Source organism: Solea senegalensis, linkage group LG14 (assembly GCF_019176455.1).
Source record: "Solea senegalensis isolate Sse05_10M linkage group LG14, IFAPA_SoseM_1, whole genome shotgun sequence".
Classification (NCBI taxonomy): Eukaryota; Metazoa; Chordata; class Actinopteri; order Pleuronectiformes; family Soleidae; genus Solea; species Solea senegalensis.
This window is the reverse complement of record NC_058034.1, coordinates 21,483,954-21,500,815: the sequence shown is the minus strand read 5'-3', so window position 1 is coordinate 21,500,815 and position 16,862 is coordinate 21,483,954. Positions and strand designations below refer to the sequence as shown.

At 44.6% G+C, this 16,862-nt stretch overlaps 1 protein-coding gene across 1 annotated transcript; it reads left to right on the top strand.

The window, feature by feature from the left end:
- Window positions 1–6,370: 6,370 nt before the first annotated feature.
- Window positions 6,371–16,105, top strand: LOC122781036. Its single transcript, XM_044044530.1, has 5 exons — window positions 6,371–7,775; window positions 9,585–9,778; window positions 12,886–13,030; window positions 14,203–14,508; window positions 15,390–16,105. Exons 1-5 carry the CDS (start codon window positions 6,423–6,425, stop codon window positions 15,549–15,551), a joined length of 2,160 nt encoding a protein of 719 aa, XP_043900465.1. The 5' UTR covers window positions 6,371–6,422; the 3' UTR covers window positions 15,552–16,105.
- The last annotated feature ends 757 nt before the right edge of the window (window positions 16,106–16,862 follow it).

Sequence of the window (16,862 nt, the reverse complement as noted above, 5' to 3'; positions counted from 1 at the left end):
ATGATCAAGTTCTTTCCCTAATAACCTCTGAGAGTTGGTGTATAACCTATACACCAACTCTCTTGGTTCTGTTATTCACTCTCATGGTTTTTCCTATCACAGTTACGCCGATGACACCCAACTCATTCTCTATTTTCCCAGCTCCAAAACGAATGTAGCAGAACGGATCTCCACTTGTCTGACCGACATCTCTCAGTGGATATCTGACCATCACCTGAAACTCAATCTCGACTCAATCTCCCACCACAGACCTGACCATCACCCTCGACAACTCTGTGGTAGTTCCTTCTCATACCACAAGGAACCTGGGTGTGACACTTGATGACCATCTCTCCCTCACTGCCAACATTGCTGCAACAGCTCGATCTTGCAGATACATGTTGCACAACATCAGAAGGATACGGCCTCTTCTAACCCAGAAGGCGGCACAGGTTCTGGTCCAGGCTCTTGTCATCTCACGCTTGGACTACTCCAACTCCCTCCTGGCTGGTCTCCCTGCGTGTGCCATACGACCTCTGCAACTCATCCAGAATGCAGCAGCTCGACTGGTCTTCAACTTCACCAAAATTCTCCCACACTACACCGCTCCTCCGCTCCCTTCACTGGCTTCCTGTAGCTGCTCAATCCGCTTCAAGACTCTCGTGCTTGCATTCCATGCTACAAACGGATCCGGTCCAGCCTACATCCAGGACATGATCAAAACCTACACCTCAGCCCGCCCACTCCGCTCTGCATCGGCAAACCGGCTTGCTTTCTCCTCACTGAGAGGATCGCAGAGGCATTCACAGAACTCAAGACTGTTCACTGTCCTCGCTCCCAAATGGTGGAACGAACTCCCCATCGACATCCGGACAGCTGAACACATTTCTTCCGACTCTACCTCGACTAAGACGACGACAAAATAAAAAAAAATCACTTGCTTATACATCGCACTTATGACTAGCACTTTATAGCTTGGCTTACTTGAAACTCTTACTTACTTCTAGCTGTTGTTTGTACCCAAATGTTTAAATGCACTTATTGTAAGTCGCTTTGGATAAAAGCGTCTGCTACATGACATGTAATGTAATGTAATAAAATGACTCCAGGAAACATCGGTTGAAATGTAGCCAGTGTGTTATTGACAGCATGCAGATTCTCTTTATGTTTACATTGTGTAAAAAAAACTCTCCAGTATTCTTCATTTTGATTGCAGCATCTGTTTTTAAATACATTTGATTTCTTCTTCATCCAATTAATTTTGGCAGGCTGCACTAAGAGGTGCAACGCTGCCCTCCACAGTCCAGTGTTTGTAATCACATTTTCTCTTCATGGTTCCTCAAACGTTCAGAGTCTCCCACGGCAGATCAGTCCCTTACTCATTCACTCTCACACTCACACCGACAGCCAATGTCCAGTTTTAAAGTCCTTCGTCCTCTCATCACTTCACGCTCCTGCGTGTAAAGACGACGATTCCTCTCAACACCGAAAACTGAGCCCCAACCAAAGACGTGAAATCCTCAACACAGTAAAAAAAGTTCCTCTGAAGTTCTCAGTCACAGCTTTGAGAGAGAGGAGGAACCTGCTTTTAAAGATGTTTTTACAGTGAAACCCTTTCACAGCGAGCCTATCGCAGGCAACATATGCACTGTGCATGACCGTAATTATGCCACAGTTTGTGCTATCATAAAAAAATGAAAACGGTTTCTGAAAGCTGAGAAGTTGCATGTCAAAGCCCAACATGTGGTTATTACGGTAATTTCACTCGCACTGTCGCAGAAAGACAGCAAATCAAGAGTATTTGTCACCAGAAAGGGAAAAAGTGGGAAAAACTCAATGTAATGTAACTCAAAATGTAAAACATAATTTTACATTTTTTTAGCCTGTTTTTGGACATTTGTACGGAGCCCTGGAGGCGACATAGACAGATTTTTTTTTAAAAGAGATAATAAGTCGCACGTGGCCCTACAGTGGAACTAACCATCATTTAAGCTAGCAGAACTCCGAAAGGATCTGGGCAAATATTATATCACAACTTGTGACAATACAATTGTTAAGGTCCTTATGGTAATGACTGTTGATCATTAGTATTGATTTTATTTACTTGTGACAAATTGTGATTTTAGGTGTGTTTATCCGGCGGTTGACGTAATATGCTACCGGCAGCGTTCACTTGTTGTCATAGCAACTGTAAACTTCCTGTGTTAGTGGAAACTTTCTGGGTCCAACAGACATGCAGTAAATTGTAAATAACTGCCGGATATTGAATGTTATTCTGGAAAAATGGGTGAAAGCAACTTATAGGACATTTTCTGAGCAAAAAAATAAAAAAGGTCCAGACGGACATTTAAAACAAACAACAAAACAGACAATACACACATATATATATATATATATATATATATATATATATATATACATATATGTGTATATCACAAGTCGTACAATAAATACACTCTCTTGCAAATCTGTTTGTGTCTCCAATCCAAATTTATTTCTACAACACGTTCAAACAACAACAGCAGAGTTGACCAGCGTGCTGTCCATCGCATAAATACATAAAACAGACAGGATATGTAACAGTGTAAACCATAAAAGCGGCATAAAAACCCCCAATAAAAATGGAATATAAAAGCAATAAAACACAGAAAACCGGTCAATAAAAAGAATGTAAAATATAAAACAGTCTTACAAATGATCAGGGAATCAGAAGGAGGAGAAGAAGTGGAGTTCAGTTTAATGTGTGTACACTCATGTACAAGGAACTTCATTCCAATTTTACTTTCAGTGAATCACAGTATAATAATAATGACATCTGTGTCTCGTTCATTTACGTAAGGACGCCAAAATTCCAAATGGTTGACCTTCCGTTGGTTAGGCTCGACCATTTGGTTCGTCTTGGTCTATAACATCTCCCCAAAGGTCTTTTTATAAAGTAACAATTAAGTAGTCCCCGAGCATCCTAACAGCTGGTGGTATAGCTGCACGAAAACAAGAGCTCCCACAGACCCGGTTAAAACCTCATTGAGTTTGGGACTGAGCTGTGTGCTTCCCTGTGTATGACACAGTGGGTCCACTTTGCATTTGGCGAGGCCCTCCTGATGAGGGCTTGCAGCCCGTTCCTCTGGTTCCTCTGGTTCCTCTGATGTTGGTGTTTGCACTGATGGTCTGCGCCCCATCAGTGCAAACACAAACACACCTCAGTCAGGTAACCCTCCAGCAGCTTGAAGAGCTCCTCGGCTGTTGCTCGTGTTCACAGTGACATGTCGAAACATCAGCGGCAAAACGTTTGTCTGTTAGATGTTCTGAGTTGTTCTTGGAGGTCGTCATTGGAGAGAGGGACGTTATTCCATAGACCATGCTGCCGGGAATATTAGCTCCTCTGCTATAGTGTGAGGCTTTATGCACCTTGGGATGTGATGGGCAACTTTATATGAGGCTAACAGTGCTTTTTCTATGATTTTAACTGATGGCCTGTTGCCGATACTCCTCCGGTTATCGATTAAAAAACTCCAGTGGCTTCTCGACAAAGGTTCGGTGTAAAGTGTCCAGGTGCCGTCTTAAGTTGTTCGGCTTCATGCAGTCCACTGCCAGAGTTTTAAAACACGTACAGTCTTCATTACCGACTGTAGTCATGGTAAACCCAAGGGCTACGTAGACTTTGTCATATTATCATCACTTGCTTTCTTAGTCTCTGTCGCCTCCTCTGTTTCTCTTTTAAATCACTTTTTTAACTTTCTCTGTAATTCTCTCGCTCTCTGTTGATTAGTCAGAGCACTGCTGCCACCTAGTGACAGGAGACTTGTTTATCATTTGTTATAATTCAAGCCCCCAACACCGCTCCGCACTCCTCCAGGGGGGCCCACCCCACTATTTGAGAAGTACTGGTCTATAACATCTTTCCACCAAGTTTGGGGAAATTCGGTGGAACTCCATTTCACCTTAGGGGGTGCTATAGAGCCCTTGAGCAATGCACAGGTCCAGGAACTATGGCCATATCGTATTTTCGCCACACCTGACCTCCATTCAAAGTTTCAATAGATTTTATGCACGTTAACCCCCTCAAACATAACCGCAAAGCTACGGATATAAGAATAATCTGAAGGATTACAATAGGCCAGTGCCAGGAGCCTATTATTAATAATAATAGTAATAATAATAATATCACTATCAGCAGCAGCAGATATAATAGTCTAACATGAGAAGGTGATCTGGTCCAAACAGCAGCAGCAGCAGCATATGAGATGCAGGCAGACAGACAGTATATCAAGGTCACGTTCACCCATGGGACGAACCCGTGCCTTTTAGCTGCGAGCGGACACAAAGCATGATGGGATACTAAATTAAGAAGGTGCTAATATAGCTGCTCATCGTCTTTGACACAGAGGATCAATGTTATTATCTTCTAGCAACAGAACTGAGCACAGGGAGCAAAAACGCCTGCATCTGAATGTGGTGTGGACGGTGTCTGTTTGAAGGTGAGACGACATAGACATCCCCTATAGAACAGTGGTCAGCAATCGGTGGCCCGTGGGCCAGAACTGGCCCACTGGCATCAGTATCTGGGCCCTTAAATGATTTACTTCTCAAAAAAATAAAAATCTCATATCGAGTTCAGAGTAGAAATCCAGCTAACGAGTATTTTTATAAATCTATTTATCTGTCGATTATTTTGTTTTTGTCCACAAACCAAGAATTCACTTGGAATTCACTTTTTAATTTCTTTGGTTTATGGAGCAAGGGAAATATTCACATTTAAGAAGCTGGAACATTCAGAAATCTTGTTTTAATCATGAAAAAAGACGATTCATTTAGTTTATAATTAATAATTAATAATCGAGTCAAGTGTTTCCGCTCTCGTTCAGAGCTTTCATTCAGAAAAAATCTGAACTTATTCAAACAGATTCTGTTGCTAGAATTGAAAAACACGGCTGTTGTCATGGAGACAGAGAGGTGTGGAGAGTAACTACATTTGCACAAGAAGAAGCAGTCATTCTTAAAAAATTAAATTATCACTTCCTCGCTTGTGGTATTTTTGTTTTCCCTATTTGTCAGATTATAAACGTTAGATACTTAGATACTACTCCCTACGGCCCCGCCCATAAACAAAAAACCACAGTGCAAAGAACAAATCAGGGAGCACAAAGATTTTCAAACAATAAAATACAATTTTTTTAATGATTAAATTGACATATTTTTTGCTTCTTAAAAAGTGTTGTGTGAAAATATTGACACAAATCTAATTTCATAATTTACCTTTATCATATTTAAAACTTTATGTTAACGAGTGACGTTTAGCTGTGTAGCGTTAACTTGATTATTGTTTGTCTGCATGTAATAAGAGGTAAGGGATTAGAAGAGTTTCCCAAACTTTCTATACAGACACGATATGTTCATATTCTTGTTACTCGTGTAACTGTATTTTGGGGGGTTTTAATTCAAAATAATCAAACAATTATATGTTAAAATAACCCAGAGGTTTAATTCATCCAGCAACAGCATATGGTTAATATTTGTCCTTTACTTTTATTTTAAATCACATTTATGAACTAAAGATGGCAAACTATTGTTGTTTTTTCAGCTAAATGTGGCGACTAATTCGCAGCCACGTCTGTGAGACATCATCGTATTTGGAAGTTGTAACCAAATGAGTTCTGAGAAATGTTTATTACAACTTCCTTTAATGAAAAGGTTTGGGAAAATTCAGCACATTTGTGTGGGGACCACAACAGAATCGCCTGCGACACATCTACCGGCCAGGACCCAGTCTTTGGGAACCACTTTTTTGGGGTTTATACACTCACAAAATGTAATGTAACCAACATGATCCAGATTTAGGAAACTAAAACACAGACAAATATGTAAATAAATGAATAATCAATGCACCATGTTTAATTAAATGTAACACACACACTCAGGATGTCTGTTGTGTTTTAAATGTTGTTGTTTGTTTGTTTGTTGTTGTTGTTGTGTGGAGGTCACAGTCCTGCAGTCCTGCTGTTCACCACCACGCTGCTGGTCTCATATTCTAGTCCAATACTGCAGCCTCACACAGCGGGCACGCGCTTCCAAATTTACCCTCCCGCCTCGCGCTCCCCCCACTCTCGCTCTTTAAAAAGCGCGTGCACGGCTGAAGGTCACTTAAAACACAAAAGGCTTTCAGCGCTGCGGTCCAATATAGCGCATGCGCGCTGCCGGAGGACTGCTTCACCGACCGCAATATGGCGAGAATGCCTGCCAGCGGAGGAGACGCGGAGCAGGAGCAGATGAGCTGCCCCAAGAGGAGCAGGGAGGAGGAGGACGAGGAGGAGGAGGAGGAGGAGGATGAGATCCAGGAGGTCCAGATCACCGGGGAGGAAGAGGAGTCAGAGGGAGATGCTGTGGAGCTGGAGTGGGAGTCAGGGACAACAGTGCTGGACTCCAGCGGTTCCGCTGCGGTCGTTATGCGGCGTATGGACCGCGGAGAGGAGGAGGAGGAGGAGGACGACGACGAAGAAGCGGACTCCTTCACTGGCTCCAACCCGGAGTCTCACCTGGATGGAGACCTTCAGCGGTCAGACCGGAGCAGGCTGAGCGAGAACACGCGCCTGGCCACGCGCTATGCGGTGCGGATCTTCAGGGAGTTCCTGAGCGAGAAGGACCGAAGTCCAGACTTTGAAACTCTGGACAAGGAGGCGCTGTGCGCGCTGCTGCGCTCCTTTTACGCGGAGGCGCGCTCCAAAAGTGGACAGCTGTACAGCAAGTCGTCCCTCATCAGCATCCGCAGCTCACTCAACCGGTACCTGAACGAACCCCCCTACAGTCGCACCTTGGACCTCACCAAGGACCCGGAGCTGCGCAGCGCCAACCTGACCCTGGCCGCGGTCATACGCAGGCTGGAGGAGCAGGGCGCGGGTCCTGTGGTGCAGAAACAAGCCATCACGCGCTCGGACCTACGGAGACTCTACGAGTCGTCCGTGTTCAACACCGACACGCCGTTCGGACTCCTCAACAAAGTCTGGTTCGAGACCTGCATGTATTTTTGCACCCGCGGCAGGGAGAACCAGCGGGAGCTGGAGGAGGACTCCTTCGGTCTGGCCGTGGACGAGGACGGGAGAAAGTTTGTGTATTTCAAAGCGTTGGGTCCGTATCACAAGTCCCGCTCCGCCGCCTGGACCAAGAAGCGTCCGGACTCGGACGAGGACACTTTGCCGCGCATGTACGAGACTGGCACGGAGCAGTGTCCGTACGCCAGCTTTGTCCGGTACGTGTCCAAACGGAACCCGCTGTGCCGCGCGTTCTTCCAGCGGCCGCGGGACCACTGCTGCGCGAGCGACGTGACGTGGTTCGAGAACAAAGCCATCGGTAAGAACCTGCTGGGCACGAGGATGCAGATGCTGTCGCGCGCCGCCAAGCTCTCCAAGACCTACACCAACCACTGTATCGGCGCCGTCTCCATAGCAACGCTCAACAGCATCGTGGGTGCCGCGGGCTCCAGGTCGACAACGACGCTCTACGTTGCCTCGGAAACGCTCGTGCCGTATCACCGCCGCGTGGCAGACTCTGTGGATGTGAAGCCGCAGCTGACGACAGCGGTGACGGCGGTGCGCGCACAGACCGCGGCAGCGGCAGCAGCGCGGAGAGTCTGCACTCAGGACGAGGAGGAGCAGGAGGCTCCGCGTGCCAAGAGGCTGTGCGTGCGCCCCGGGACGCGCGTGGACTCGCCCGTGGAGCAGAAGGAGAGCGCGTCAGCTCTTGTGAGATCCACGGAGGTCAATGTTCACACACAGGCTTCGGTTCGATTCCCGGGCACACAGGTAACACGTTTATCATGTGTGCGTAAAATCCGCCGCGGGCCACGTGAGGAGCGTGAGCTTTGTCCAAGCACGAGCTGCAGTCACAGCATTTAACATTTATGTGATGTAATGGTGAAATATATCAAATATGATATTGACACTGAACCAAACGGGCTCAGACAAGGAAGAAAATAACAACAGGGGTCTGCAACCTGTGGCTCTTGGGCCACATGTGCTCTTTTTCTTTCAAAGTGAACATTTCTTTATTTAGATATTGAGGTAGTAAATAACAGCGTTTTCATATTTTGTCGTCTAAAATATGCGTCTACATAAACTGTGCAGACACAAATGAGAGAACACTGCAGATGGTGTTAATTATTAATGATATTTTGATTTGGCAGAGATTTTTTAACCCAGATGCCGTTCACAGCCTTCCCATTTATCCGGGCTTGGAACCGGCAGTCCAATTAACAATGAGTAATGGGGATTGGGTGCCTTGCTCAGGGGTAGCCCAGACCTTGAGGGGACATTTTAAGGAAATAACATTTGAAGATAGATGTGCCATGGACTGTCCCTGAACCATAATCTGAGAACCACTATTCTAACTGACCATAGAAATACAGATTTCACGACCAGACCACGACCCCTGCAAGGCTGCCCACCCTCCCGCCCTCCCTCTTCCTCACTCAGCTCTCGGTCCACTTTCTTGGCATTTTTAAAATCAGGCATGTTGCAGAGTTACCCTTTCACAATGAATGAATTTGGACATTTTTCACAGACCCCCACATAGTGTGCCATGGACTTGGTTTGAGAACCAACTTTCTATGACCTTACAATCATCAGGCAGATACAAATGTAGGTGGAGCCAGGTCACTTCCACCCTAGCGCCACCGCGAGGAGACGTGAAGTAGCGACACCTAGCGAGTCTTAATTTATTAATTAAAATATTTGATATTTGCTTCACAAACCTGACGAAAATATTCTGGACAGCTGTTGAGATCAGACCTGAGACTCAGAAAAAAAAAGAGCTGTGTGGAACAGAGTGAAAGAGACAAGAGGAGAGGAAGAGCCACAGGGACCTCTGCTTTTCCTTCCTGGCACTTCAGCGAGCTTCTTTTTAAGCCTCCTGCTCCTCTGTTGTCAGGTACTTGGCATTGTCAAGTCGACACGACAGGGCGGTGTGAGGAGGAATCGCTGTAGTTCTGACAGAGCGGAGTCATTTCTATGAGCCTGGCAGGTTGTCCTTGTATTTCTGAGCAACACCACCCGTCAGGCCTCTGGCACCGTCTGACAGCCTCCAGGCTGCGTCAGCACTAAAACTAGAAAACAAACTTTACTCAGCTCGGCCAAAGTCTGCCAGCAAGTTCACAGACACCACCGGGTACGGTGAGATTGACGCATGTGTCTGACAGACTGCACAGAGGGAGTTCATGTTGGCCTGCAACGATTCATCTAAATTAACCAAGAATTTAAGTTTGAGTTTTTCAGCTTCTTAAATGTGAATATTTTCTGGTTTCTTTGCTCCGTGTAAGTGAGAAATCATTAAAAAATGGAATGATTTTTGCTTTGTGGACAAAACATGTCATTTGAGAACATCGTCCTGAGGTTTGGTTGAAAAAACACTTTTTGATGTTTGGCCTTTTAATGGCGCAAATTTAAATTGTGTGCGTGGGGTTTCCTCCCACAGTCCAGAAACATGCACTATAGGGATTTAGTAAATTGGACATTGGACTGGCGAACTCTCCAGGGTGTGACCTCGCCTATCGATCCAGAACCCCAATTGGGACACAGCTTACATGACATTTAATGTGTGTGTGTTGTGTTTTCCAGGTGAGCCCTGTAGGGGTTAGCAGCAGCAGCAGCAACATGTCGAGTCAGCAGGGCATCGCCGTGTCCCCTCTGAACTCTGCTGGAATCCCCACACCTGCCCAACTCACCAAAACCAACGCACCTGTCCATATCGATGTGGGAGGACACATGTACACGAGCAGCCTGGCCACGCTCACCAAGTTCCCCGAGTCGAGGTGAGAAAGTCGCACACACGTGCACTGTAAATAAAACTGGAATCACATTCCTCACATGTGCCTTAAATACTTTTAAGTAGTGGTAGTAGAGTAGGGGAGGGGGCGTTTCCGCGATGCACGTATCGAGGCTTGCTTCATTTAGGGGAGGAGCCAAAAATGATGACGTCCGAAGCCTCGCTGCCCGGCTGTACCACGTGATTGCTTCGTGAAGTGGTTCAGATTTTGCAGCGAGGTTTTACAGCTATATAGACCCCTCAGGCTCCATTCAAAATGTAGGTTTTTGAACGAGAGTTGCGGTCAGTTGAGAGTTTGGATAGAGTTTGGATAGTTTGGAGAGTTTGGATACTGGAGTTTGAATAGCGTTTATATAGTTTGGAGATAGTTTGGAGAGTTTAGGGAGAGAGAGAGATATAGGATGGAGCCAGCGAGGCTCATCATTGTCCAAGTTACACAAGCATAATCTGTGCCCTTTTCCTAGTTCCACAAGCACTTTTCATGCCATTTCCAGAAAAACATTGCACAACCTGCCATATTATGATATTACCATTTTGGGAAGATTTACACACAGAATACATTTAAAAAATGTATTAAACACATATGTACAGAAGTTATTTGGTCATACATTTTTTGTAATTCATAGTCATTTCTAAAAGACACAAAAATTCTATGCATCACACATTATGTGGTTCAGATACAGCTGCCTGTGATTATACACTTGGCCAGTAGGTGGTTTCGTGTGCACATGAAGCCTCGAGAAATGAACCCTTTCTCGAACCCATTGGCTCAAGTGGTTCAATGCCTCATGAGGCTTCATCTCACCGTCACTACTTTTAAGCCCTGGAAACACATCACTAGATATTGTTTGGCTTTGTGCTCAAATTCAAATTCATTTTTGACTCGTTTATTCAAGGCCAAGGCCCCAACTATCCATGTATACTGGTGAAACATAAGAGACTAAGCTTTCAAGTGGCAGATAAGACAGTCTGAAGTGAAGTGACGGGTGAGTGGAGACTAAATACTGAGGGTTTAATGAGCAACAGGTGGAACTGGAAGTGAAGCTGATTAAACACAGGTGATGGTAACGAGAGAAGCTTGATGTAAGACCGAAATAAGACGAGCAGATAAAGAACTCTGATCTCTGATGATGAACAACTGATGCATTATGTCACTTTGCATGTAGCCTATTGGTCTTACACTTGTTTTAGGAATATACACATTCGCCAAAGAAAAGTTTCCTGGACAAAAAACACAGACAAATGCAGGAATATAAATGGAAAACACAATCCACGACAAAAACAGGATAGTTAAAGCACTGGAAAAGTCAACTAGGTCATCTGCAAATTCATGGATTTGTTTCTGTATACGAATTCACTTATTCTACACAACTCCATGTGCAGGTGCTACTGATCACATGACCGATTCATGGCTCTGTTCAATTGTTACTACACGAACCGTACAGAAACACGACGTGTAATCTTTGAAAACAAGCGTTGATGACTGGAAGTAAGCGCTTTTCCGTGCATGCACGTAACAACAGCTAAAGGGAACTCGGCCATCATTCATTTACTTATTTGCATTTGTAAAAAAAAAAAGAGTAAGCACTTGATAGTAATTGATTGACAGCATTTGGAAGAAGAGGCTAAAATCAGTCGCAGTGCTGCTGTCTGAAGCTGTCTCGCTTTACTCACACTGCGTGCTTCTTCTGCTTCACCTCACTCACTGAGTGCGCTTACATGCACAGTTTAATCAAGCTAAGGCCGTAGTCCGATTAAGACAAGCAATTGGACAAGTTGTACCGTGTGCGTCTGACTCCGCCTCTGTAGGTGGCGCTATATCTTCCTATAAACTAGTGCGCATTGAACGCCATGTCTGATGTAGTGATGGGAAGTTCGACTCTTCTTACTGACTCGGATCTTTTACTCTTGGACAGTAAATTGAACTAATCTTTTTTTGAGTCATTTCGTTCATTTCGTTCATTTTTACAGCAGGTGGCGCTGTATCCCTCTTGTGGGCGTTGTAAAAAAGACCGCGGTTCTCAAACACTTAACACTGTAGGCAACATCGTTTTGCTTCAGCTGACAAAGTATAATAAACAAAATGCAATTCAAACCATATGAAACCCTAGGAAAGCAAATACACACCTCAATAAAGTGACAAGTGCCTTGTGTCCTGTATCCTCTCCAACATTGTTGTTTAACAGCACGACAGTGACTCGGTAGCTGTCACGTGACCTGAGGACGGACACTCACTCAGTTGAGTGAATCCTGAACTAATCATTTCTGTTTCCTTTCCTGCTGAGCTTATGCAGCTGCCTGCCATCATGTGGCGAAGGACGGTACTGCATGAAAATGAACGAACGAACCACTCAGTTGAGTCAGTCCTGAACTAATCATTTCTATTTCCTTTCCTGCTGAGCTTATGCAGCTGTCTGCCATGTGGCGAAGGAAGGTACCGCATGAAAATGAACGAATCACTCACTGAGATGACTCATTACTCCCGAGTCATATAAAAGATTAGTTCATTTTGAACGAATCGTTCACGAACGACACATCACTAGTCTGACGCCTGTCTGACTAAGTGTATACATGCAGGAGTAATCAGACTATGAATAGCATTATCCAGGTATGTTAGTCTGACTAAGACTAGCTCGATTTTAATTGGACTAGTGTGTTTACATGACATCAAGAAAACCGAATTAAGAGAGACATAAATATTTGTTTTTGGGATTAAAGAAGTTGTACTAATTTTCGGATATGTAAATAAAATCATTGTGTTGTTTTCTTTTTGTCCACTTTTGTATCATTATTTTTTGTTGTTGCTTATTTCAATTATATATTATATAAATTGTTTGCAAATTCCAAATAAGCTACTACTACTTCCTTTATATTGATAGGAATGTACTTCCATCAGCTAGAAAGTGGACGCATCATCAGTGACTCATAACTCTTTCAGTACACAGTAGCGACTCATGTCGGTAAAAGTGACAGACAGAGTGCATTTTGGGAAGTAAATGTTGCTGCAGAAACTCTATAACTACAACAAACACGCCCACATGAGAATAACAGCCTCTTTAACACGTGTCTGACCTTTTGGATTGTTTCCCGCAGAATCGGTCGCCTGTTTGACGGAAGTGAACCCATCGTGCTCGACAGTCTGAAGCAGCACTACTTCATCGATCGAGACGGCCACATGTTCCGCTACATTCTGAACTTCCTGCGCACGGCAAAGCTCCTCATCCCCGACGACTTCAAAGTGAGTGTCTGGGGTTCTAAGCAGGTACAACCATGTTGTTACTGCAGCCCCTCCGGGACTTCACCTGCAGGTGTCTCGGCCTGACTCCGCCCACCTCTGAGTTTACATTCGTTAAAAGTCAGATTTTAGTGTCTAAGACAATAACGTGGTTTATTTAATTTCACGTAAACACACTAGTCCAATTAAAATCGAGCTAGTCTTAGTCAGACTAACATACCTGGATAATGCGATTCATAGTCTGATTACCCCTGCATGTATACGCTTAGTCAGACTGGAGTCAGACATGACGTTCAGTTACGCACTAGCTTATAGAGATATATAGCTCCACCTACGGAGGCGGAGTCAGACAAACAAGTTGTCCAATTGCATGTCTTAGTCGGACTACGGCCTTAGCTTGATTAAACTGTGCATGTAAGTGTACTCAGTGAGTGAGATGAAGCAGAAGAAGCACACAGTGTGAGTAAAGCGAGACAGCTTCAGACAGCAGCACTGTGACTGATTTTAGCCTCTTCTTCCAAATGCTGTCAATCCTGAGCTAATCTGCCCGTGTGTCCACCTCACAGCTGTTCACAGTCTGGAAAAGTAACAGAGAGATAAAGTACACATAACTTAATGAAGTACTTCTCAGTCATCCAGGTCATGATCATCTTTAGGTGCTTAAAAACGTCCAAAAGTCTTCTTCAGTTTTCTTTACCTGGGGACCCCCACACCAACATCAGAACCGAAGACGCCTTTTGGATGATTCTGATTTGACCTACTTTTTTACTCTCCCCTGAGAGGAACATCCATCCATCTTCTACCTCTTTATCCACCACATGAGGGTCATGGGGGGCGCTGGTTCCAGCAATCCTAGCTGACATAGGGTGAAAGGCGGGGTACACCCTGGACAGGTCACACGTCCATCAAGAGTGAGACAGTGCTGTGGTAATTACTCTGAGGTCCACAGGGGGTGAAAGAGGTAAACATTGAGATGGGTTGGTCACGTGCAGAGAAGGGACAACGGATGTTGTGAAGGAGAACATGAGGACAAGATGGAGGAAGATGATCCACAGTGGCGACCCCAAAAAGGGAGAAGCCAAAAGAAGGAGAATCTAGGGAATGAAGTATGTTGTGATCACAGGTCTGTTTTTAGTGATAATACATGTGGTGTGTGTGTGTGTGTGTGTCTGCAGGAATACTCCCTGCTGTATGAAGAGGCCACTTTCTTCCAGCTGGCTCCTCTTCAGGCCGAGCTCGAGCGCTGGAGAGCCGAGCGGGACTGCGAGCGCGCGTGCCGAGAGTGCCAGTGTGTTGTGGTTCGAGTGGTGCCGGAGCTCGGGGAGAGGATCAGCGTGAGCGCCCACCGCTCCGTCATCGAGGAGGTTTTCCCCGAGGTCAGAGACGTCATGGCCAAGTCACTCAGCGGCAGCTGCAATCACGAGTCCACACACATCATCTGCTTTCCGCTCAACGGCTACTGTCACCTCAACTCAGTGCAGGTACGAGCGGGGCGGGGCTTTAAATGCAACGTCACAGACTTTCTGTCAGGAGGTTTTAGCTTCTGTGAAGGACAAGAAGATGGTGAAAATAGCTGGAGACCAATTTTAGCACTAGTTTGAATCTAAGATCGATGCATCAAGTACATGTTTGGTCAGAAAAATGTAACAACTGAAGATGATGTTCTTAAATGTCTTACATAGCAAACCAACATTATTCACTTTGAATGGCTCCTTTGTTATACGGACCAAAGAAACTAGAAAATATTCACATTTAAGAAGCTGAAAAATTAGAGAGCTTGTTTTAATTATGAAAAACACTCAACCATGTCATGCCCTGCGTCGCTAACATGAATTCTCTCTGGAGTCAAGATGTCAGACAGAGATTCATTATATAATGGAGAAGATGTCTTTTCATCCAACGTTGACTTCATTTGGCATTGACTACATTTGCTGTGTTGTGTTTTGGAAAGTGAAGTTTGTGTAGCTCTGTTAGCCTGTAGCTCACTCCCAACTCCAAAGTCCATAGGGAAAATCAGTGATTTTACATCACAGCGCACAGGAGTTGTTGATCCACTAAAACCTCCATCAGTTAAGTTCAAGTGTGTTATTTTGTGACTTCGGTGTTTGAAAGTATTTTTTCAGATTTACCTCAGGAACACAAACTGACCTCGTGACCTTAAAATGGAGTTTTTCTCTATGGAGTTTGATGCAGAGTAAAAACGTCACGTCAACTTCTGACACAAATCATTAAAAACCTTTTTTCCACACGAGGACCACTGAAGCCTCTGCGTGCTGCTTCTGTCAACATATTATTTATTTATTTATTTAGGTTTTTCAGGTCAAGTTAAAAGTGTAAAACAGTGTGCGCGTGTGACTTGCAGGTGTTGGAGCGGTTGCAGCACCGGGGATTCTGGATCACAGGTTCATGTGGCAGCGGAGTGGACTCCTCTCAGTTCAGTGAATACATCCTGCGGAGGGAGAGCCGAGACGGCCAAGCCTCGCCTCCCACCCTGATACAAATCAAACAGGAAGTCACGGACTGAGGTCAGAAGGCGTCGATAGTCGCGCGTCACATGGAGAAGCGATCGGCTTTGGCGAGAAAGGAGTCAAAAAGTGACCCGTCACAAAATTCTGACTCTCCTCCAGTTGCCACATTCAGGCCGGACTGTAGAAGAACAGCACCGTCAGAGCAGGGACTGCAGAGGATCATGGGAAATGTTGACATTTTTGAGATACAGTGCTTTTTTATTTTTCCATGAAACAGCAGGACCATGTTCAGCATCAGGTGAGAAAGCGGTGCGTCCGTGGTGAGCAGGAGAGCGTCTTCAGATGCTTAATTTACCTGTGACAGTCGGCTGTCGTCGTGGACCAAGCAGTCAAAGAGAGAACAACGTCCAAATCACTAATGAATGAAAAATGAATGCAAATAAGTAGAAATCCGGGCCCAAAAACGACGTCGACAACACGGAACTCTTACTAAAAATATGACTCAACAACACATGAGACAGAGCGGGAACAGAATACACCCACTGATCTTGGGTAATTGTACTTAGATCCAGCCTCAGCCACGTGTTTCAGACAAACCAGGAAAGAAAAATGAATGAAAACAACAATCAAGAGCAAATTAAATGTGCACGCTTCATTTAGAATACAGTGCAGTTTTAAAGGTAGAAATAAAGATTTCTTTTTAAACCAAAAAGACTCGCTTTGGGTTTGTTGATTTGTCCAAAACCTATTTTATCGGTACGGTGAAAGTGAATGAATATTTGAGTGTGACAACTGTACGTAGCGTGTGCCGTTATTTTTCCTTGCTGTAGTATTTTATTTTATTTTATTTTATTTACTTTAGCACTTTGTGATTTTTATCACAATAATAAACTGTACTTAGTCAAATTAAAGATTTGGATGCTTGATAGAACTGGAAGGAGTTTGAAATACACCACCGGATGATGCAATACTATTTCTTATTATTTACGGAGACCCAAGGGACCAGATAGGACAAGAGACGAGAGAGTAATAGCCACAAAAACAATAACTTCCACAAAAACAATAACAGAAACAGACACAACAATATTCAAAGACATCGAAGCATTTTAGTTGTGCGTTTGTGTACGTGTGTCGCTTACATTTGATGCTCATGCGGGTGGTTGCAGTGATGCTTTAGACGTTCCCCTGCTCCAACACACCTCATTCAAATGGTCAGCTCATCACCAAGTACTGCAGACGCCGGACACCAAGCCATTTATTTAAATCAAGGGAAGTTCTACGACATGCAGGACAGTGGATCCCCAGGACCAGGATTGAGAGACCTTGATCTTAAAGACACCCAAGTGTTCCAGCCCCAGAGAGTAAAC